The sequence below is a fragment of the Phragmites australis genome, chromosome 9, assembly GCF_958298935.1.
Source record: "Phragmites australis chromosome 9, lpPhrAust1.1, whole genome shotgun sequence".
NCBI lineage: Eukaryota > Viridiplantae > Streptophyta > Magnoliopsida > Poales > Poaceae > Phragmites > Phragmites australis.
The window spans coordinates 33160965-33186246 of NC_084929.1; the positions used below are offsets into that span (position 1 = coordinate 33160965).

Consider the following 25282-nt stretch of genomic DNA (forward strand, 5'->3'; position numbering starts at 1 on the left):
AACCTCAAGTAGCAGCTTGCTTGAAATGGAGAGGTGTTCATGAAGCGTTTCGTCACGCTGTAAGCACCTTTATTTAACGGCAAATTTGATTATATATCTGAAAGTTGATCAAACTTTGATAATATGTTAGATAATACGAAGTCACTGACAAGTGAAAACAGAGTACAACGTTCAAATATCATCAGGTAGATTCATGGCAGGAACATCTCCCGGCAACTTTATACAAACGGTAAGACTTCACCAACGGTTATCACCATGCCTGCCTACCTATGTCGGGCACAACAAAACAAGGGAACACGAACAAACACCTCGAGCGCAGCTGAGAGAACATTTAGCCGCAAACTTGCAATTGGCAAATTCCTGTGTCTGCACAATGGACCTATCAGTCTTTCAGTTCGGATGATCAAGGGTTTGTTTGTTCCACGACAAGTACGAGGGGTCTCCAATGTTAGCAATAACTTTGACATGGCCGTGTGCGTTGTGTGGCATGTGTCGCCGAGTTGTACATGAGCTGCAGAGAGGCTGCGGCCATGGCGGAGTCCAAGTGCGTCGTGTCGCGCTCCAGGTCGTTCGAGTCGGGCTCGTGAGTGGAGGCGTGTGCAGGTGGGTTGCGTTAGCCGCGCATTGAGGAGCACGTTGTGAAGACGAGCGTGAGGCTCGGGCATGGCGTGGTCCGGGTCGAGCGGATCGGCGCGAGGAGACCGGGCGATGGAGGAGAGCTCCGTGTGTGTCGCTGTGGTCTATAAAAGGCCGTTGTAACCCTCCATCTCAGTGAGCTAAGTCCAGAGAATAATCTAGCTAAGAGACAGGCGAGTTTGTCGCCGAAAAATCTACTGTGCTTCTTCTACCTCGCGTTCGCTTGCTTCTTCTACCTCGCGTTCGCTTGTGTGTGTGCGTTCCTGGGCATAGCCGACAATTGGTACCAGAGCTTGGTTTGGAGAGCATGTCGTCGCCGTCGAGCCCACCGAAGATCGGAGACAGCGGCAAGGCTGTCGTCACTGTGGAGCGCGTCGTCAGCAACTCCGGCGCCGTCGAGCTACCGCTGCTGACCAAGGCCAATTATCACGAGTGGGCCTTGGTCATGCAGGTGTCGCTGGAGGCCATGGAGCTGTGGGACGCGGTGGTGGCCGTGTCCAAGGAGCGCGCCAAGGATCGGCGGGCGTTGGCCGCCATATTGCGCGCGGTGCCGCCGGAGATGAAGGCCAGGCTCGCCGTGAAGAAGACGGCGAAGGAGGCGTGGGATGCGGTGAAGTCCATGAGGGTTGGTGACGATCGTGTGAAGGCCGCGAGCGTGCAGCGCCTTTGGAAGGAGTACGAGAACGTCGTGTTCCGCGACGGTGAGTCCGTCGGAGACTTCACCATACGCATCAGTGGCCTCGTCGGCAGCCTGCGCGAGATGGGGGAGACGCTGGAGGACGGTCGCGTGGTGAAGAAGATCCTGCGCGTGGTCCCGAAGAAGATGAAGCAAGTCGCGGTGGCGATCGAGATGCTCGTGGACATCAACGCCATGTCCGTTGAGGAGCTCGTCGGGCGGTTACAAGTGGCGGAGGAGGCCGACGTTGAAGAACCCGCGGCGGACCATGCCGAGCGGCTGTTCCTCACTGAGGAGCAGTGGGAGGCGCGGCGGCGTCAGCGCAACGGCAAGGAACGGGCATGCAGCGGTTATGCGCGCCATGGCAGTGGCGAGAAGGGCGTTGACCGTAGCGGCGGCCATGACAAGGATGACGGGGACGCGAGCAGCACGAGCTCGGGTGCTAGCAGACGCTACCGAGGAAGGTGCTTCAACTGTGGCGTTCGTGGCCACCGCGCCAGGGACTGCCGGGAGACGAAGAAGGAGAGGGCGCTGCTCGCCGACGTCGACAAGGAGCCGGCATTACTGTGAATTGGAGTACTCGCCATGTCAAGCTTAGGGGGGTGATTGTTAGCAATAACCTTGACATGGCCGTGTGCGTTGTGTGGCGTGTGTCGTCGAGTTGTACATGAGCTGCAGAGAGGCTGCGGCCATGGCGGAGTCCGAGCGCGTCGTGTCGCGCTCCAGGTCGTTCGAGTCGGGCTCGTGAGTGGAGGCGTGTGCAGGTGGGTTGCGTTAGCCGCGCATTGAGGAGCACGTTGTGAAGACGAGCGTGAGGCTCGGGCATGGCGTGGTCCGGGTCGAGCGGATCGGCGCGAGGAGACCGAGCGATGGAGGAGAGCTCCGTGTGTGTCGCTGTGGTCTATAAAAGGCCGTTGTAACCCTCCATCTCAGTGAGCTAAGTCCAGAGAATAATCTAGCTAAGAGACAGGCGAGTTCGTCGCCGGAAAATCTACTGTGCTTCTTCTACCTCGCGTTCGCTTGCTTCTTCTACCTCGCGTTCGCTTGTGTGTGTGCGTTCCTGGGCATAGCCGACATCCAAGGGCCCGGAAAGTTCAGCATCACCAACACAGCTGCTTCAGCACTTTATAATTTGCTTGAAGTATATGCGCAATACGTAAATAGCATCGCATTACGATCGAGTCCAACGATGCTACGTGCATACCTCGGCTTAACCACGTAGAGGACGACGAAGTCCATGGCGAGGAAGAGGCAGATGCCGCCGACGGCCGCGTACGCGATGCCGATGAAGTTGTTCTTGCCGCCGATCCACGACGTGGTGGAGAGGAGCAGCGCCTTCGTCCCTCCGAAGCTGTACGTGTTGTAGTTGTTCTGTATCTCCACTGTGATCTCGTCGCTCGCCATGATGTCCGTCTCAATTCTGCCATACAGTTTTCTGAATGTTGGGAGGGCGGCAGTTCGCATCCACACAATGAGGTCCTCCTGCTCACTTAACTGAAAAAAAAAACGCAAGCAAAATCCATCCAGGAAGAAAGTCAGTAGCATCTAAAGATAACCCTGATGCAGGGCAGAGGAAGCTGTTGCCTGCACCTACTGGTAATTTCTCATCCAGCTTGGCACCACCGATAAGTCCCCCTTTCTGGAAATTACTGGGGTAAACATCACTGCCAAACTTGTTGCTCTTGTCACTGTCCCAGGCTATGTTCTTCTTGTTCACTCCGATGGCCTTCTTACTGACTGACAGAGTTTATAAAACGTCGAATTCTAGGATACCGGCGATGATTCTGACAGAAGTTTTCATGCTGGTAGTATATGTGTATCGGCCCTTTCATTGGCTTCGGAATCTGAAAGACGATACAAATACCATCATTACTTACCAAAAAAATACTCCATTTTCTTTTGACTAAATAAATGCTCAAAATTTGCAAGATACAGAGTGAGATAATTAGCAAGAATGGAGTTCAGCCATCATATGTATAGAGCTGCATCCACCCAATTTTCCATGGCACACTCACAGTGATCGTCCTTGTGCACACTTTGTCAGTCTTGGTGTCCTGAATGAACCCGACCTTGTCGTTCGCGGACACACACTCGGCATCATACCGATCTACCAACTCAACGATCCGCATTGCAAATCAGGTTAACAGACAACCAAATGCATCACATAACGTTGCAATTGAGGTTTGAGAATAACTAGTAAAGCTGTATTCGTTTGCATCATTTACCGCTTGTGATGCGGACAGAGAAGCAAGCCCTATCGGGACGAAGATGATGCCGATGACAGAGAAAGCGCCAATGACCTGGGCAACACATTGCCCGTTTTGAAACCTAGCCCCACATGATTAGAATGAAGGTACACTTGTCGCAGTACAGGGGATGGAGTGATTACAATTCCAGGAGTTAACAGTGGCTTGCATGCTGGAACAGTGACGGACCCAGGATTTGGCGATTGGGTATTCAGTATTAAAAAAAATATTCAATCTAAAATACGAGAAGTCTATAGTAACGTAAATTTTAAAGTATAAATTGTTCATAGTAGAGAAGTTTCAACTAATTAAAAGAAATTACAAAATATTTAAAGAAAATTACAATTTAACTTTGTGTTCCTTTATGGCTTGGAAGCGTTTAATTATGTCACTATCCTTAACTTGCACAAAAAATTCACGCTCAACTGCTGATTGCCGAATTAGGCAGTCACAACATAGATATCATAAGCTCCTGATGTTTGTTGCTATGTGGGCTCTTTTCAGTTAGGAAAAAATGCAAATCCCCCCCCAAAAGTCACTTGGATTTTAACTTTCCCCTCCAAAAATTGTTTTGTTGCAAAAAAAAAAACCCAAAGGTTTGATTTTGTTGCAAAAACACGCCCAAAAATTTAAAAAATTTAAAAAAATCATGAAAAATTCTAAAAAAAACTAGAGACAATTATAAGACCTTTTGTGAAATTTGTTTTCAAAAATAATATCCTTTGCATCATATTACATGGAGAGTAAGTTTGAAAAAAAAGAAAAACGTGCAACTCATTTATTAATTCGAGTTAAATGCATAGTTACTTATTTACTAATCCAAAAATTATGAAACAAAATTTTTTAGTCTTCTTACATGATCCTCTATCTTGTAAAAATACATGAAATCTTGAAATAGTTATTGTAACGTGCAGGATTGAGTAAATGTGTTGCAGATAGATTAATTCATAATTAATCCATAACACCCCAAAATTAGTGAAACCACTTTTATTAGTTTACTGAAACAATTATTTGTGTAGGAAAAATAATGGTAGACATGACAAAGTTAAAATAACATGAGTTAATAAATGAGCTGCACATTTTTTTTTCAAACTTCCTCTCCATAAAATATGATGCAAAGGATATTATTTTTGAAAAAAAAATCACAGAAGGTCTTAGAATTGTCTCTAGTTTTTTTTTAGAATTTTGTTTTGAGATTTTTTTATTTTTTTGAATTTTTAGGGGGTTTTTTTGCAACAAAATCAAATTTTTGGGGATTTTTTTGCAACAAAACAACTTTTGGGAGGGAAAGTCAAAATTCAAGTGACTTTTGGGGTTTTTTTTTGCGGCTTTCCCTTTCAGTTAATAGGTCGAGTGAAGGATGGATAGTAGCTTGGGCTCACGATTTGCTGAGTGGTCTGATGGATTGAAGCAGCAAAGATATATATACGTAGTATATGTGCTATATACTTAATTTTTTTGCAAAAAAGTTGGGTATTCAATTGAATAACCATACATCATGGTGGGTCCGCCCATGTGCTGGAAGCTCCTGCTGAGTAAATTTAGAATCTGCCCACAACAAAGAGACATCAATTGCTGAACCACGCATCAATTCCCCAAGACATTGAACATTTGATATTTGAGATGTTAAGCATGGCCCTTGATTCAAAAAGATGTTAGACAGGGAAATAATTACTATTCAATAAGTTTTTACACAACAACCTACACCCTAGTTTACAAAAGAAAATCAAAATACATGAGATCGAAAGATCAAACAAAAAAATCCATGAATAATGAACAGGGGAAAGAAAAGAGGCGCATACACTTGGGCTTCTTGGACCGCCGTGAGGCTAAGGAATCGCTCTCCGATCTTGATAAACTCATCTACACAGGCAACCAGATTAGGTGGTGATCAAAACATGATCGAATTCGAACGCACATTGCCTCCAGGGGCGGATCTACCACCCGGCAAGCTCTGGATGGCCGCCAGAGGTGGCCGGCAGAGCAACAACACCCCTACCCCGGTGGCAGATCTACCACCCCGAGCGAAGCGATGGCACGGTGTCTCTCAATTGGAAGCAATTTTTACATGACCTTTCCTACAAAAGACCCCCTCACTTGTAACAATATGCGTCCCTTTTCACTCTCTCCTCCTCAATTCAACCGTTAGGATCAGAAGATGGATGATACAGATAAGATCTCATAGAGTTCTTTCTGAACAAAATCCTATAAAATTTATTTCCTCTCGATACATTAAGGGATAGAAGGGGAGACGTACTGTTGCGATGGACGACACGTGCGGAAGGAACAAGGCAGAAGTCAAGACCAAGGGCATCGACCGGTGGATGGACGACGCGTAGGGTAGAAGGTGGAAGCTGAGACCAAGAGCGCCGGCCGTTGGATGGGTGACGCGTGCGGACAACAGAACGCAGAAGCCGAGACCCTGAGCGCCGCCAAGATAGGATATGAATAGACTAATACGCGGTGGCCGAGAGTGCCAACAGCGTGATTTTTACTTTGGATATATATAGCTAATAAGTTTAGTACTCTCCACTCATAAATACTACGTTTAGAAAAATATCTAATCAAACTTTTAAAATGTTAATGTGAGAAACATAAAAATCATGTGTAGATTTGTTGACTAATATTTTTTTAAATATATGTATATAATTCAAATAATTTATAAGATAATGAATGTATTTTTTAAGACACACCATGTCATGTTAAAAACGTTATGTATTTTTTTTAATCAAAGAAGGTAACATAGATTAACTCATCCGTCATATGTTAATTTTAGTTTTGGAGTGGCTTGCCTTCCAAAATCATGAGTAACAAGATATCGCAATTTTACAACCACGTTGTAGGCAGAGCGGTGTACTCACAGTTGCGATCCAATCGATCGGCCGGAGGAGGGTTCGTTGTTGGTTGCGAGGTGGAGATTAGAGTCACCCCGGAACGGATCCGTCCCTATCCCTGACCCGTGACCCGGAGCTAGAATGACGGAGCGAAAAACTCCCCACGCGCTGTTACAACGCGCGCGAATCCCAATCGTCCAGTGCGCGAGCCGAACCGCACCGCTAACGCCAACTCTAGCAGATCCATCCTTAAAATTTGCAGATTCCGGCGCTACAGTATTTTTACGGATGGTACTGTAGCAGTACTGTTCACAGAGGTAGACAGCGGGACTGGAGTGAGGAAAAAAAGGAGTAAAAGGTCGGAAATGAGGTAGCTGTTGGAGATGAAAAAAAATAAAGGATGCTGTAATAGTGATAAGGGATGTTGTAATAGTATTTTTGAGGATAAAAATTTAAGGTAGCTGCTGGAGATAGCCTAAGGCCTATTCCAATTGAGGAGCCATCGGCAGACTGTATCACTGTTCCTGACCGATTTGCCGTTTGCTGCTGCCGGAAGCAACTCCAACAGAGACAGCAAACCGTATAAACGGTTGCTACAAGGAAGCCGGTTGGATGCTGGAGACACCAAATTTGCAGCTGGATAGAGACTCTCAACACTGTTTATGAGAGTATGGTTGTGGATCCGAATAGAAGAGGAGAGTAATGGAAGGTAGTAAATAGGGTAATTGTTGGAGACGAAAAAAATAGAAGATACTGTAATAATGTTATAAAGAATAAAATTTTAAAATATCTGTTGAAGCGCCTAACGCCGAGGTAGCGCGACACGTTTCGACCCGTGCCGGACACGAGTTGTTCAGAGTACGTCGACAAAGGATCTTCTTGTTTTTTTTTACTCAAAGCAGAAAGGTCTTCGTTCTCGAGCCACGCAAGTGCTCATCACTTGGCATATTATATACGAAGCTGAGTGAGTTATCCCGATAAAATTAATTAAAGACCTATCTAACCGTGTAAAAAGGCCATTTTCTAAACTTTGTCTCCCATATTTTTTCCCTTCGTTCCATTTTGAAAAACTATCATGGTCGCCCATGATAATCTTAAAATTCTCCCAAGTTTCTAAACCATGTTTACAAAGAATAGTAATATCAGGAGCCAGCCGGTGAGGCGACGAAAATGCCATTTTCCACGAGAACGCCGATTTCCACTGGCTGCATGAAGGAATTGAGGACGCGAGCAGACGGAAACAAAGAAACGAACAATGGTCGCGACTCGGGAGGGAGAGAAAAAATGGATGCACCGCCCGCTCGCAATGCGTTCTCGAGTCAGATTGGCCTCCCTTACGCTCGTCGCCGTCCGTTTCCGCTCGCGATTCCTTTCGTATTTTCGTGCTAAAAACCAGTGGCTACCATGCCGACATTCCGATGCCCAGTTGCTACTAGGTTACTTCTAGTCCTCTCGTAGGTCAAGAACATCATCGCTGACGCCCCCCCCCCCCGGTCCCCTTCCCGAGTGTTGTTTATATATTCAGTTTCGTCAGTGACAAAAGCATGTAGCCCAGGAAAAGTTGCAGCTGCAAGTTTTGAGTGAAGATGCTGCATGTTTGCCAAAAGTATCTTCCTCAGAGCGCTTGATGGAAAACTAGTCAGTTCTAAGTTCTAATTAACTACCCATGCTTATCTCTAATAAAAAGAACACGTCAGTCAGCTGGTTGACAAGTTTAGGTTAGAAGCAACTACTCAACGATGTCATCACCTGCATAAATTCCTCACTCATCTGTTGTTAAAAAGAAAGCACGAAAATGCCATGTCTGGCAGCAGGACAGGTTCTGCACACATGAAACAAGGTTCTATACTATATAGTATGACTACAAAATTCTCCTACTATGATGCTACTACTGAAAAACCACGGAATAAAACTCAAACTGCCGTTTCAGAAAAAGATACTTTTGAGGCCGGCAGTTAGCCATGAAAAATTCTCAACCAGAGACGAGGAATCGTGCGCGCCGCAGGGCTATAAATAGAGCTCGTCCTCTATGTCCCATCAGCACAAGCAACCCATCAAAGTCTCTCTATCTCTCTGAAGAACAAAGCAGGTAGCCGACTAGCCAAAGCCAAAGGCAAGCGCCGCCCTCTCCCGACCTGAGCAGAGCAGCAACTCCAGGACACCACCATCCTACGCTTCATTTCCTCGGTTCACTTGCAAAGTCCAGACCCACGCGCGCCCTTTCCCTTCTCGCCGATGATGGGTTCACGCGGCAGCATTAGCAGCAAGACGTGCGCGTCGTCGCTGCGGCTCGTGTGGGCGGTTCTTGCACTGTGCCTGCTTCTGCTGTCTCACTGTTCGCCATGCGAAGGCCGCAAGCTGCTGGTGTCCGAAGAGGAAGGCGGCAAGGTGATGCACTTGGAAGGCGGCCTGGTGCTCAGAGTGACACCGTCACCGAGCGGCAGCGAGGAGGCGGCGGCGGTGCCGAGAGAGTTCTCGGCGAGCGGCAGGGCCGCGCGGTTGATGCGGTCCGTGCCCAGTCCTGGCGTTGGGCACTAGCTACCCACAGTTTTTCGCTACTACTTGTAACCTTTTCCAGTTGAGATAAAAACCACGCGAATGATCCTTCCAAATGGTGAAAGGATCAGGTGTGTTTGTACATGGACAAGTTGAAAAAAATTGTGTAAGTTGATGCACGCAACCTTGTGCACTGGAGAACGCTACTGCGTCGGCGTTGGGCGCGTTCCCCTGCCGTGCCAGTTGCATGCATCAGGTGTTCGGTGGCATTCAGCTCCGTACTTGCCATCTTCTCTTTTGATGTCTCGACTAGTCAGTGTGCCCGTTTTTTTTACTTTTGGCACTATATGCTCAAAAATAAAGTTTTTTTTCCTGTAAATAAACTCATGCTACTATGAGATTAACAGAGACGATACATGAAGGGAGTTGCTGTTTGTCATGCAATTAGAAATGGATCAAATTTCAGTCGACCAATCTCAACCCTACGATACCAATTGAACAGCTAGTGTGTTTTCTTCAACCTCTTGGCTCTGTCCCATCTCTTCTCTGCATCACTATCTCCTCGACTTTGTCTCACTGCACCACTCATTTCTCATCGATTTTCTCCCTTACCCCGGCTTTATCCATCATCTCTATCGGCTCCACATCGTCAGATCCGCCACTGCCATCGCCGCCCCTGCCATGCTAACCCGCCCATTCTTTGCCTCCCCTGCCACCAGCGGCACCACCCACTGGCGGTCCTCTGCCTTCCCGGCCAGCATTGCCGTTCTACCTGCCGCCCGCCTCCTCCGCTGGCCCAACCTGCCTCCCAAGGACCGCCCTCTATGCTCGACATCCATAGAGACCCCCTAAAATCCCGAAACCCTAACCCGGTGTGGTGAACTCCAACGTCGACTATGAGTTTCCGAGATTTCAATCGCTTAAAATCTAGATAGTGTGATACATAAAAGCATGTACAAAATTAAAGTGCTCTAGACTCTAGTACTATAATCTTTGATCCAATCCTACAACAGGACAAGCCCAAGATATGCCATCACCGTATGATCAATGCGAGCAAACGTTCATAAGCTTGTTCACTTCTGCTGTTTTGCAATTGCATTTCGTAAATTAAATGCATGTGTACTGAGACCGAGTAGTAAACCAACTTCGGAACAGAGAAACACATTTCAGCAAAGCAAATGCAAACAGGTTTACATGATAGATGCCAAACCACGAGTGCATCTCAACTTCTCAAGTGAAAATGGCCTAAAAGTTGGAAATTATACAAATTTGTTACAACCCTACTCAGAGTTCTAAAAAAAATCTCAAAACTTCATGAGTTGTAGGTGAGGTTATGTTCTACATCCACGTAAAATTTAAAGTTCAAATTCGATTACGTTTGCGAGATAAAAAAAAGGCATTTTGTCCTGTATTGTGCACCTGAAATTTGCCTCTTTTTTATCTCACAAACGGGATCAAATTTGAACTAGAAATTTGCATGGATGCTTAACATAACCTCGTCTACATATGAATTTTTGAGAATTCTAAGTAGGATTTATAAGGATTTGCACCATTTCTGAAAACTACGCCATTTGTACTGGTACCTGAGTTGCACCCGGTAAACCACATAATAACCGAACCATATATCTAAGCAATTGTCACAAAAAACTAAGAAATATCAATACTTAACATTACATGCCACAGGTTTACTGTTCCAAGATAATTTTATTTTTTTGGTGGGAGATGCCCAACACATTGCAGTATGCAATCAACAACAGAGTCTTCGCTAGAAGTATGATCCGTCACCCCCCAAGACAGAGTATGATTCCTCATCCTCCTGGTATGCATTCCATTGGAAACTGAGCTGCTTCTGACTTGAGAATGTCCCTGGGGAAAACAACTCTAGCTAGCGTTCAAGGAAGGATCGCTCGCCAGGCCCAATTTGCGCCTGATCGATCTAGCATGCTTCTCTTCGTCGATAGGTTCATGGAAAATCTTGATGAGCTGAAGCACACAAAACAAATAAATAAAACCCAGATAAACCTCTAATGTACCATGGTTCACTTCGTGCATGTTTCCAAATCATAACATTAAATTTAAGATGAATTGGGTTACTTTTAGCATAATTTAATTATCCAAGTTCGTATTTGTTGTAAATTTGAAAAGGTTTATTTTTTGAGTAACTTTTTGAGGGTGATCAAAACACAGGGTGTTAAAAAATTACCCCAGTTGAAAGAATCTCTTCCTTGAGATTCAGGCTAACTAGAGAAAAGAAAAAGGGATTCGAAGGTTCCTTCTGACAGGGACACTTTACTATTTCTCTTGGCTTACACCATCATCCTTCTTTTGATAGATAGCAACATATGCATGGTGACATGAGCTGTGTTGTATCAGGGCATAAGTTTCGATGGTACTTAGCGCAGTTATTACTTAGTGAACCATGGTTCCTATATAACTCTGAGCATCACATTTTCTGACCCAATTCACCGATAACTCATCAATGATCTCATTATTATGTCCAATTGTTTTATTGGATAACTTCCCCAGGGATCACCCTAATCAACTTGATCTATTGATAGCTGCCACTTGATTCTATCAACCAATGGTTTTGGCTGACAGGTCGTGGTTTATTTTGACATCCACATTTATTCAACGGTAGGGTTTCCAGGTTACCAAGGGAGGAGGAGCTAGTGAGCTACCCCACTTAGGCCTCATTTGGAAGCCCGTGTATTGGCGTGGATCGAGCTCTCATTCTGGCCTGCTAGGAAATTTTATACACGTGTGGCCCAAACCACATGGGTGTCCAAAGATTGTATTTGGTTGGGCCGTGGATCAGGACAACCCACTCCAATCCACGCCGAACCGAGGGAAAAAGAAAAATCTCCATTGAGGTGTGGAATGGGACGGCTCTCAAGTCTAGCGTTGGAGGCCACGACGCCCGCTGCTATCCTCCTCGATCCGATGGCTGCGGTGCTGCTCCTCTTTTCGACTCTGGCAGCCTTTTCCCCCAGCGAAGTTAGCCGGTGAGATCCTCTCTCCTCCCCAACTCTTCTCCTCCTCCCCCCACACCAACTGGTACTGCTATGGTTTTGCGTGGTGAGCAGTAGATCCCGTTGTCTAGCACACTGCCTCCCCGCACGCCACCGTCCCCGCCCTACCCCTCTCCCAGCACGCCGTCGTCTCTTCTTATCATTGATTACATTCCTTCCATACCAGGGTGCACTTGCTTTTGTTTGAGATGGTTGGTGTTTATAGACTTCTGTAATTAAATAGGTAAAATCTTGGTTTTATAACCTGAATTAAATAGGCAAAATACTGGAATTGAATTGCTTTTATAAATTTTAATTTTTGGATGTCCTCTCCTAGACTACACAACATGGCCACTGAAATAGACTAGTATATTTTGTTCAGTAGTTGATTCTTCATGGCAAATGTTAGACTACCAATTTGAAGTGGTTTATTTGCTGAATCACGAACATAGCCTCCACATTATGTTTTGAAGTTTTTTATGTGAGTAAGATCTCAAAGTTCTCAAATTTCTACGATAGGTTTGATCAGGGAGTGGTAATTAAACATGTCGGTCAAATGGTTTTTTTTTTCATGTTGATATGATGTTTTCATGTTTGAAATAATTTCCATGTCATATTTAGTTAATGAGAAACCAAGTTAAAATGTACCTTGGTTTATTTGTGATGAGTGATTGGCATAGTTGTCGATTTGGTTTGTTGAGTTTTGGATTGCTTGAGTTTGGTTTGAGTATTTTGATTATGGACTAACTGCAAATGGAGTTGGAGAAATGTGTTTGCTTGTCTCATGGTGTGTAGGTGATGGATGCAACTTAGCGGTCGACGACGGGTGATCGGGAAGCGGGGTGCTTGGTGATGAACGATCAAGGAGGCCGGACGGAGTCAAAGATGATCCTAGCGGTACACGTGGAGGTCAAGCGAAGCATGAAAAATGGATGAAGACGATGTGTTGACAAAGTCAAGCGAAGGGATGCCGGTGCAAGTGACAAAGCGGCCCGAGGGATCAGGAGCGGGAGAGACTTGACGACGGTTAGGATCGCAAGATGGAGTACACGTGTCGACATCGAAGCGCTTGCTTAAGGTGTAAGCAAGGCGACGAGTCACGCTTTGAGAAGCGTGAATGAGGTTTTGCGGTTTGGCCTCAAAACCGTGGGAGGACTGGAGGAGTATGTGGCACCATCGCGAAGCTTGTGTCGAGGCGAAGCTAAGTTGTGAAGGCGCTGCGGCCGTCCGATAAATAGAGAAGAAAATGGACCAAAATACCCTCGGTGGTAGGTAGGAGTGTACTACAAGAGAGGGATATTCTGGGAAAAAGCTAGGAAACTTAGTGGTCAAGTTTTTTAGGCCTATAAATAGAGGGGTAGAGCTAGAGAGAGCTTTGAACCAACCACTTGAGTTTCCTTTGTGCCACCCATTTGAGAGCTTAGAGTTAGGGTTTTAGAGAAGAGAAGGATGGGTGCTTAGCCTATGTAATAGGTAAGAGTTTTGAGAGGTAAATCTTTGTAATCCGTCTAAAATAGGGCTGACCACTTTGAGTAATGAAATTTATGTTTTTGCATATGCTTGAATTCCCCTCCTTATAGTTTCTCTCTATTGGTTTCCTTGCAAGTTTGCAAGTTTTTCGGTTTTCGGTTTTGATTTTCGTTTTAGTTTTTAGGCTAAAATTTCAGCACCTTGTGAGGTCATTCTTCTTGTTGCTAGAGGCATAAAAACTCACATATGAGTGTATGCTCATGGGTCTTGAGTACGCTTACCTCTAGATCATCAACTAGAGAGATTCCTTGCCCGATGATCTTTTCTTTGATCTGCAATTTTTCTCTTTTGTAAGGTTGTTTTTCTTGATGCTAGTGACTTAAACACTCACATACTCATGTATTTGAGTGGATCTTGAGTCCCCTTGCCACTAGACTATCATCTTGGAGAATAATCTTATCCAGTGTCCATCTTCTCTAGTTTCTTTGAAAGTTGCGAGTTTTTGTGCACAAAGACATATGGAATGGTCTTAAATAGAACATATGGTTCATATTACATCTGTGGAGTCATGTTGCCATGAAACTAGTCTGCTTGCTTTGTCTCTCTGATTCTTCTATTTCCGCTTGAGCGTTTTGAGGTGCGTTAGGTGAGAAATAGGAAAAGACCATCTATTTCAAAAGAAATTTGTTGAGGTGCCTATTCACCTCCTCTAGTCGCCATTCTCGATCCTTCATATACATGCATATTCATGACAAGGTTGGTTTGGCTTGGAAAAATTTCAATGCCATAATGTCATCTTGTGTTCTTTTTATTGTTTAAGCTGGTTGCCAACTTCATGGCCGGAGAAATAAGAAAGTACTGAATTATTTTTTGCTATTCTTTTTCAAATGAAGTGCATCATAATATTTGCCAAATTGACACCATGATAAACAAATTCCAGACAAAAATGTCTGTAGGTAGCTCAATAGTATTGAATTGATTTCATTGTCAACTGATTCATATATTGGGGAAGTATTTGTAGCTTGTTTCTAGCATATTAATGTTTGTACTTGCTATTGGATTGTTGCCACTACAATTTTCAATTTAATAGCTTGGTTACCTAGCTCAATATCATATCGATAGCTTGTTTCGTGCTTGGTTTGAAGTTTATATGATGCAGTTCGCTCATTTGTGAGATGTTCACAGGTATCTAGGAGTTGTGTGTGCTGATTGAAGATGCAGACATGGGTTATTGGTGCCAAGTTCTTTCTTTTTCTATGGTGCCAGTGTATGAGGTGGTCCATATGGAAATTTAGTCTATGTACCTGTCAATTATGAATTGGACTAGTTGGAATGCACTTAAGAATGATCATATGCTATTAAGCGATGTTAAGATGTATTAGTAGATTTAGCCTCCAAATTGTTTTTTTTGCGCAATGTAATATGATCAGATGTTGTTAAGGTGTATTAGCTCTAATGCGCATGCCTTTTCTATCATCATGTTTGATAGATATTTTTTCCCTTTTTTTATCATTTTGACTTGATAACTTGACCTTTTCCATTTGCGTTGCATCTGTGTACAATTACATATTTGTAATGACAGCTTCTTGTATAGCTTACTAAAATCCAAACCAATCCAAAGCCTCCCAAATAGTAAAAATCTGTCCATGGATTAATCCCCAATGGCAGGAGGGGATTGGTTGGTGGGAGGGGATTAACCTAATTTCCACTTGAATTGTGTCACACGTGTATATGCTCCCTAGTTGCCAAACGAGACCTTAAAAGGCTTTTAATCCCTAGGTGTTCCATAAATTATGTGACATCCTTTCATCTGCATTTGTCGAAGACTCGTGATAGTCCCTTGTATTAGTCAGATGCTGCTCTTATTAGGCTGATTAGTTGTGATAAAGCTTTTCGTCTACCCTTACCATCAACAACATCTACCTTCCTTTCAATGGCCCTCAACCATTAACTTCAGGTGAATTATACGATCCTGTGAACAATGGGTCCCGATTTTCACAATCTCTATCATTTTCTATTTTGCGAATGCACACAGGTCCTTGTTTGTTGCTGTTGATTCTTTGGGAAATCAGCTCCATCAACCCGTCTAGTTGTCCAAACCAGATTCTAAATCCTTCGGTCGGTGTTGGTGCTTAAGGCCATTCCCAATACTAATTTCGTAGATATTAATTAGGTATCCGTCTAAGAAAAAGATGATGTGATAAGTAATTTAAAGATGAAAAAGAACAAACTTATTTCTTAGGAAAGAAACTAGCTCTTTGAGCAACTCTAGGTGATTATGAGATAACAAATTACTTTGAGAGACCTTAAGAAAACTAGCAAGACACATGCATCTATTATAAGCTTGTTTCTTAACATCAATTTTTTACTCTCTCTCTTCTCTTAGACATTACCTAAGAAATAAAGCATTGAGAGTGACCTAATTACTACTTACCATAAGGATTTTGGCATCCCGATAAACTGGGCCCTCATGCTCAACTTTGTCGTTGGTTCTTTCCATTCAAACTTACTCTATCTATCTTAAAATAGATGATATTTTAGAATTAAGTATAAATATTAAGATGAAAAATAAAATAACCATCTTATCCTCTTTGAATACCACTAATTACATAGGAAATGAGACTATTGGAAACGAAGTTACTTAATGGAGGGATGAGATTGAAAAACTTAGGCTAAAATTATCTCAAAATTGTAGAACGTCATATATTTTGAGTATTGTAAAAAAGCGTAAAACACCATCTATTTTGAGATGGAGTGAATATCTTCCCTTGAGTAGCCCTGTCATTGTCCTTGCTATACTAGGGTAATTCTTTAATAAGTCTACGGTAATAACTGGTTAAATTAACCAAGAATGCTTCCGACCTTGATCACATTTGACAGCTGTTTCTAGTTAGTGACCGTTTTTCGACTTTAGCAGAATCTGTTGTGGCTTAATTAGAAGTATCATTGGATCAAAACAGATTATATGGTACTGATTTGACTCTTACACTCATCAAAGGTGGCATTGAGACATATGAGTTCATAAGTAACAAATTTTTTATGTTAATGCATCTCAGTTCTAGACAAAATTAGGGAAAAAAAACTTCACGTTTTGAAATAAAACAAAAGGATAATAGGAATCATATCAGAAAACATATACTACAAATATAAAAGATATATAACATTTTGGAAACTAGCCCGTGTGAAGGCACCGGTTAGTAATTAGTCTCACTAATATATAATATCAGTTGGCTCATAGAGTAGTATTAACTCTTCTAGACGAAGTGTAAATGGATATTTCAGGTGCTACGCATGTGTGCCCGCTACACAACAGTCAGGGGGAGTGGCCGAGTGCGAACCGAGCTGCATTTTCTCCGGTCGACACGGCCATAGCAGCGAATTTCCCCCCGCCCATCCGGTCCACATTCAGTGCATTGCAGGAATGGAAGCGGATCGAATACGTATGGAATCGAATTCAGATAGTACGATTTACCATATTTTAATTCGCATGTGAATACGGATCTGGATATCTTCGAATACGAATATGAATCGGATAGTTCGAATACGAATCCGCATTCGGATATCTACTCGATCTTCGAAATTCAGGTCGGAAATTTAAATTTTTGAAAAAATTTGACTGAAATTTGTTCTAATTTGATTGGGCCGGAATTTTAGAAAAAAAATTTCAAAATTCATGTTGGAAATTTAATTTTTTGATGAAATTTAACTGAAATTTGATGAAATTTGACTGAAATTTGTTCCAATTTGATTGGGTTGGAATTTCGTTCATATCTGAAATTTCTAAAACTTTAGCAAAATTTGGTTTCCTGGTTGGCGGATATGGATACGAATCGGATATATCTCGAATTCGGATATCCACATTTGAATCCGAATCTCGAAAACGAATTCGGATATATCCATTTTAATATACATTTCAGAAACGAATAGGAATACGGATATCCATATCCGTATTTTAACGGATACGAAATCGGATAATTCAGATTTCCTGCTATCCATTTCCATCACTAGTGCATTGTGATCCCCCGGCACGCGCTCTCGCGTGCTTGGAGGGCTCGCATGGTCCCATCAGGCGGTGGCGGTGCCAGAATTCAAACCCTGTGTTATCAGGGTTTTACAAATATAATATTTACGTAGGCAGATTATATAGAAACATAAAAGAACATAATTTATTATACTATTTTTATGATAGCAGTCCATTACATTCATACGTAACTTGATATGTATGCATAATAGCATCAGTAGTAATAGACTACAATACATCGGTTTCAATATAGGTAATCAAACAATGATACAAAAATTTATTGTCTATTCTATTGCACAAATCAGACCTTATATATTTCATTTCAATGTTAGCTTAAAAAAATACTAGAGAAAAATTAGTATGATTCTTTGTTTCAACTAGTTTTCGGTAAAGATCACCGATCCCTTTTAAATTAGAGAAAAATTATGTAATGTCGCTTGACATCACAGCTTTCACAGCTTGAAAGTGGCTTCGCCACTGCCATCAGGGATTAAAATTTCGTTAAAATTTTGATAATTTTTCATAAATTTTGGGAATCTTAGAGGGAAACAAAATATCTAATTATGAAATTTTCATTCACTGATACGTGAGACTCGTAGAGTAGATGATGAAAAATGACCAAAATTTTGATAAAATTTTGCGAATTTCGATCTTTTCATCAGTGAATGAAAAAATGTAAAACCAAATTGAAATCCCTAGTCGCACCTCCTCCACTCCACTCCAAATATTGATGATAGGGTAGCATGATATAAAAGATAGAAGATCTCTCACCTATCAGGCTAGTCTTTTGGGTTGAATTAGTCTAGGACCTTAGTCGTGGTTTCGGTTGGACTTATGTGTATAGCAGATCCATTGAGATTTGGGCTCGGTACATCGGCTCATGGGTATAGTGAGCTGAACCAGACTGTTGCGTACTCTAACAAGTTTTATCAGAACTCAAGATCGGTAAATCCGGAACATCTCCAGGGTCACACGGTTGTGGGTGAGCCCTAAATGTCTCCAAGGTAGCACGGGTTGTGTGTGGTGAGGGAGATTGTTGAGACCCGATGTGTGACGAGGGGATTGTTGGATTTAGTCCCACATCAGATATTGATGATGGAGGAGTATGATATAAAATGTGAAGGTTTATTCATCTATCAAACTAGTCTTTTGGATTAAGTTAGCCTAGAACTTCGATCCTGACTCTAGTTGAGCCTGTGTGTATAGCAGCACTACCACAAAAGGCTGATCACTGCCGGTTTTAGAACTGGCAATCTTTACTCGGCGGTAATAATCGTAACTATCATTGTCGAGTCTAGAACCGACAGTGATAGATGTTCTCAGGAGCAAAAAAGAAGAAGAGAGAAATAAACGAGCCCGAGCTGTGGCACGTCAGAAATCAAGCCGGCTCGGCTGCCGCCGCAGCTGTGCCACAACTCACCCTGCACAGGAAAACGCGCAGTGGCACGAAGGCTGCCGCCACAACACACAACAGTCCACTCCCGTGGCCACCGCTCCCCTCGCAGTCCACTTTCGGGACCGCCACTACTGTTGCCCTTGGACCTGCTCCCCTCATCGTCCACTCCCAAGGCCACCGGTCCCCTCACCGCCGTTACCGCCACTCCCCTTGCATGCGCATCTTGAAGGTCAGGGTCGACGAGGCCGGTGGCGCGCTGATCTGTAGCTTTTGGAACCCACAAGTACGACAAGTCCCTCAATGGATCCCGTGAGGACGAAGAGACCCTCCATGGATGCCACCCCTTCCTTCCCCGTCGTGGATCTCGTCGGCTACCATGGACCTCGGCAAGGAGGGCGCGACAACCACGGATCCAACTGTCGCCTCCCTTCCCCCATCGTGAATCCCGCCGGTCGCCATGGACCTCGGCAAGAAGGGTGCAGCCTCCACGGATCCGGCCGCCGCCTCCCTTTCCTTCACGCCGCCTCCACGGATCAAGATGTTGCCTCCCTTCCCTTCACGAGGCCTCCATGGATCCAAACGCCGCCACGAGAGAGAGAGAGAGAGAGAGAGAGAGAGAGAGAGAGAGAGGCGATGGAGGAAGTATGAGAGAGAGAGAGGACATGGGCGGTGGGGAACAAGAGAGAGCGGATGAGTGCAAAGGGATAAGGTTAGCCAACAACCGAGCCGATTGGACGCGAGAGAGCCAAAATCTTATTGAATGAAAATTTCGAGTCTGGTGACCTTTAGTGACGGTTCAGGACTGGAATCAGCATTGATACCGGCACTAATAGTCGGTTTCAGTACCGGTTCTTAACAGTTTAATCATTTTCTGGGTACGGAAGGTTAAGAACAGGCTATAATATATTTTTAGTAGCGGTTCTTACACAACCGATATTAATGAGCTATTATTTATGATATATTTTGCAGTAGTGTAGGTCTATTAAGACCTGAGCTTAGAGCGTCAGCTCGAGGATATAGCCAGCTCGGCTACACTATTACATACTCTAAGACACGTGCGGCGCGGCCGGGGCCCCTCTTCTCGCCAACCCCGTCGCACTCGCGGCGTTCTCTCCAGCGTACTCTAACAAGACACGTTCGGCCGGGCCGGCCCCTCTTCTCGTCAACCCCGTCGCACTTGCGGCGTTCTCTCCAGAAGCGGATTCCTCGAGTAAATGGTCCTCATGTCGCGTGACAACTGCCGGTTACATGTGAGGACATGCTCCCCAGGGTACAACGTACCGCCGGTGCCATCCGGACAAGGCGTTCACGTCGTCTTTGCAGCACGTCATCGACTCATCGTGGTCGCCGCGGCCGCCTTATCTTCAACTTTTGTACATCAACGATCAGGAAAAATGAGATAGCGAGCTAGCGACCGGCCTGAGGGGATCTGTTCCGTGCGATTCCGTTGTTGATGCGTTACTAAGGGTACGTGCATTTGACGCTCGCACGCACGAGACAACAAGACATGCATGATCGATTGCATGTGTAGGCAGGAATCAGCCAAGCGCCCAAGCCATCTTGTTGCCATTGTGGTGTATACTTTTTCTTGAGATGATTCGGTTCATGGTTGCCGTATATTCTTACTCTGCAACGAACATCTCCCTTAGTCCTTTCATGAGATTAGCACGAATCAGTGGGTAGGTACGATCGACCGCTGAAAACGGCGCCTCGCTTTTCGTCAGTTGGCTACAGCGTTCAAAGTTCAAACCACGCGGATTGACGCTTTGGGCAGGTCTTTCACTCAACCTGTTCAGACTCGTCGTGTCACGCACCCAAACAGAAACTAGACGTGACATCCATCGTAGAGTTATAAGTATTAACGAGACTATCTAATTATCTTTCAACATATTTTAGAAGACAAATCTATTGATTTTTCTGCCCTTAACGAGAATCCAACGATTCAGATCTCCGTCACCTCTTTAACTCCTCCCGAGCATCCGACTCCCTAACCTCATCCACTCCGCCCCGCCACCGCTTCTGCCGCTCCGCCCCCTCCCTGTGCGCCGCCACTCTGCCGCCTCGCTGGCGCCATCCCCAGCATCGACGCGGACCGCCCACCTCCACCGCCCCTCCCTCCTCCGTTACCAGTCCTCTCTCCGCCTCTCCTCCCCCTCTGCCGCGCTTCTTCTTCGCCGTCTCTGGCCACGGATCTGAGGTCCTCCCCCTGCCTCCGCCTCTGCTGCCACCCCACCCAGCTCCAGCGGCGACGCCACCATCAGAGCAGCCACCCGCGACCGTCGCCCGCCGCTAACCAATTCAATCCTGATGCCCCCGCCACCACCACAGGCCAACCGGCCATCCCCCACCACCACGGCGGGCAGCGCCCCTGCTGCCTCGGCATCCCACCCACCGCCGGGCCAGCAGCCTCCCTCTAAGCTGACAACCCTCAAAACCCCAAAAACCTAAACCCGAACCTAAAACCATAACCTTAACCCTAGCCCTCACCAGAGAAGACTTGAGCTCACCGGAGAAATCACCGGGGAAGAAGGCCGCGTGAATCTTGGCGCGGATCCTACGATAAAAAATTCGACAGATTTCTCCATACTTTTTCTATCGACAGATAAATAGCGTTGTTTTTAATTTAATTAAGACTAAAATTAAACACAGATAAGATAGCCACACGGCACACGACTTCAGCGTTCAAAATAATCACACGGCTTGACTCTTTCGGCTGGTCATGCACTGCACTCAACCTTCAAGACTTATCGAGTCGGCAGCATGGTTCGAAAAATCGTTGGCTGCTCAGTTACCGTGGTTACCGACCGATTCGGTTCGCACCGTATTCATAAGTTAACTGGTTTTTGATTAAACTCAAATTCAAAATTAAAAAATCAAAAGTTTGACAAAATTTATCTATTTTTTATCGAATTACACCAAATTACTGTACGGTTACCGTCTACGGACGGTTTTCGTTGGTCAAAAGCATTAGTGAATCATGGTCAGCAGCCGCGCTACACACGAAAGATCTAGCAGCTTGGCGCCACTAAAAATACTAAATACGCGTTGCTCCTCCCTTCCTTTCTCTTGCGGAGTTCCTGCACAATATCCCAGAGGGGGCGGGGTTCGCAATGGAGATGCTCTCCAACTTAGTGATGAGCGAGCTTGTGAGCAGGTCCCTATCCTTCCTGTTCGCCAAGTGCGAGAAGCAGACGACGGCGACCGTGCAGGAGGACCTGCAGCGGCTGCGCCACCTGCTGCTGAGGAGCGGCACCATCGTCGAGGAGGCCGAGCGGCGGCTCGTCACGAACCGGGCTATGCTCCAGAAGCTCAAGGCCCTGAGGGACGAGACGTTCCGGGGCAATTACGTCCTCGACGCCTTCAGGTGCCGAGCCGCACTCGGAGGAGGAGACCGGCGCAAGGATGACAATGACGAGGAGGAGGAGGAGGTGAGCCGACGCACGTTCGCCCTGTCCAGGTTCAACCCGGCGAAGCGTGTCCGCTTCCCCTCCGGTGGTTCAGAGACCACGGCGGCATTTAGTGGTGCAAGCTCGCGAGAGTTGCAGCAGGTGGTTCGCAGCCTGGAAGCCTTGATCGGTGACACGAAGGAGCTTGTTGTGTTCTCGATGAACTATACTCCCTTGTACCGCCAACCTTACAGTGCCCATCTGTTTCTGGACAAGTGCATGTTTGGCCGCCATATGGAGAGTGAGAGAGTCATGGAGTTCTTGCTGCAGATCGAACCTCCTGGTGCGGCAAAACTGGGTGTTCTTCCCATCGTCGGCCCGACGCATATCGGGAAGAGCACTCTTGTGGAGCATGTTTGCAACGATGAAAGGGTGCGCAACCACTTCTCCATGATCTTGTTTTACAGTCGGAATGACCATAAAGATGAGACCATGGCCAATCTGAGAGACAACTGTGTGATCAAGCATCAGAATGATAGGGCCCCAGGGGAGAGGTTGTTGATCGTCATTGAGCTCTTAGAGGATGTGGATGAAGATGCATGGAAAAGGCTGTACTCTTCCGAAAGAAGCATGGCACAGGGGAGTAGAATGATCATCACTAGTCGATCCGAGAAGATTGTGAGGTTAGGGACAACACAGGCTCTTAGGCTGAAATGTTTGCCGACAGAAGCCTACTGGTATTTCTTCAAGATGCACGTCTTTGGAAGTGATGATCCAGGGCAGCATCCTAAGATGGCATCCTTAGCTTTGGAGATAGCAAATGTGATGCAAGGATCTTTCACGCATGCAACCATTGTTGCTGTCCTGTTACGAGATAATTTCAGCACTCAAATTTGGTCCATGGTTCTCCCAAGGCTAAGAGAGTACATGCAAAAGAATGTCTCCTTGATTGGTGAATACCCAGATGATATCAAGTCCAAGGATAATCCTCTATTCACCTGGAGCATATTGAAACAGAAACCTGACAAATATTTTATGCTATCTGAAATTTGCGAAAGAGGCTCTGAGGAGGAGGTTCCAGAGATACCATTTTTGGATCTGCTAGCCGGATGTGCTCAACCGGGAGGGAAGAACGAGTTCCTGCTTTGGAAATCTCGAATTCCACCGTGCTTTAGCTACGTATGCAAATGTGAGATTCGTGATATGCAAGCACCATAACATAAGTTCATAGATAAGTGTGTAGGTGCTATGCTTTGGAGTGGTTATGTTCTTGTGTGGTCTCACTCTCACCGGTTAGATGTCTGGAAGTTCCTTGCTTGTTTGTGAATGGTGATCTCAAACAAAATCTACCTTGTGAATGTTTTCTGTTATCTTGTAACTAATTGCGGCGCCTACAATAAAGAAATTGCAGGTTTCTGCTACCCTGTATGTTCCCTACTCCGTCTTCTACAGCTCTAGGCTCTAGCGAATGCGACCTCAGGAGTCAGCAGTCGACTTCCGGGGGTGACGTGCAAGGCAGTGTGCAGTGCAGGGCAAACGCGCTCCCCCTTCTGGGCGTTCGTTCTACATCGGCGGCCACGAGTAGGATTGACATTAACGATTAGAGGTATTAAATAGACGTTTTATTAAAAAATTAATTAGATGGTCTTCTTATTTGTTTCATCTAATGCACTTAAAAATTCAAGTAAAAATAAATAGAGAAAAAAAATAATAATAGATAACATGTGACTCCATAGATAAGATATGAACAAAAGTTACATTTAGAACCATTCTACGACCTTAGTAAAAAAACTCGTAATTTTAAAAGAAACTCAAGAAGATGATCTTCGGTGAAGAAACTCTCCAAATTGACTTAGATACAATGGAATACGAGACCTAAATTTGTACTATTGTATGCGCATTTTATACCTCTAGCAACAAAGATATCAACTTCACAAAGGTGGAAAAACTGCAGCTCAAAAAGGAAAATAAAAATCATAACTGAAAATGAAAAACTTGCAAGAGAAATAAGAGAACTAAAAGAAGGAGATGAACAAAAGCTCTTGCGGGAAAATCAACTTCATTAAGAACAGAGATCAACCCTATTTTAAACAGATTATAAGGTATTTTTCTCTCACAAAAGCTTTAACATATATTACAAAATCTAAGCATATCATCTCATCTCCTCCAAAACCTATCACTAAGCTCTCAAATGGCATTGTTATCATTGCAGTACATATACATGATCAAGCAATCCAAAAATCATCGAACCAAATTCACACAAACTTGTCAATCACTCATCACACATGAACCAAGTACATTTCCATTTGGTTTCTCAATCTCCCCCTTGATGAGTGCATTGACAACCCTCGAAGCACAAAGAATTTGGATAGAACAACACCAACAAGAGAAGCTCATCCAAGTGACAAAAACTCGAGAAAGAGTAAAACATGTCACTTGGCATACGAGAGATTACAAATGCCAGAAGAGAAGCATAGACGAGCCATAACACCATACAAGCTCAAATAAGCAGAAAAATGCAAAAGATGCTCTCCCTTGATGAATGCACATGTTCATCCTTAGCACATTTTCTCCCCCTTTGGCAATGCAAACATCAAGGATAAAATCACAATGCAATGCATGAACATGTAACCCTAAGGAGCTTTTACAAGTATACCACAAAGCATTTGCAAATGCTAAAAGTGTCAAAGTGCTATGAAAAATAAAAGATGGAGCCCACAATCACACAAAGGCTAAAAAAGAGACATGGACACAAGAACATGATGCTATACAAGCTAAACCAGAAGAATTAGTTAGCGCATTTAATTTCACATAGCCGAATCATGTTCAAAATGACCACCAAATAAGCATCCACTCGTGTTGAGGCGATACAAGTATTAAGAAATAGTAAACTTCAATCTCAAACTAGCCAAACAAATATTCATGATAATAGGCTTTCTAAACACTCACATATTAAACCAAGACTTAGTTAGATTAGGTGATTAAAAATTGTGATATTGAAGCTCATTTCTTTGTTTTTCTTTTTATCCTCAAGTTGCCTCTTATCCAAGCGAAGTATCGCACGACTGGTACAGTAATTACCTTGAGGCTTTAAGACAACCGTATTGGATTAT

General features: G+C 44.5%; 1 protein-coding gene and 1 pseudogene across 1 annotated transcript; one reads left to right on the forward strand and one right to left on the reverse strand.

Annotated features, from left to right (window-relative positions):
* Positions 1-390: 390 nt before the first annotated feature.
* LOC133929885 (ALA-interacting subunit 1-like) lies at positions 391-5524 on the reverse strand (annotated as a pseudogene).
* Positions 5525-21817: 16293 nt separating this feature from the next.
* LOC133929886 (disease resistance protein RGA2-like) lies at positions 21818-23590 on the forward strand. Its single transcript, XM_062376640.1, has one exon. The coding sequence runs from the start codon at positions 21894-21896 to the stop codon at positions 23385-23387; it is 1494 nt and encodes a 497-aa protein (XP_062232624.1). The 5' UTR covers positions 21818-21893; the 3' UTR covers positions 23388-23590.
* Positions 23591-25282: the final 1692 nt, after the last annotated feature.

What these genes read in the sequence shown, in the direction of transcription:
- LOC133929886 (XM_062376640.1), top strand. Translation starts at nt 21,894, where the DNA reads ATGGAGATGCTCTCCAACTTAGTGATGAGCGAGCTTGTGAGCAGGTCC.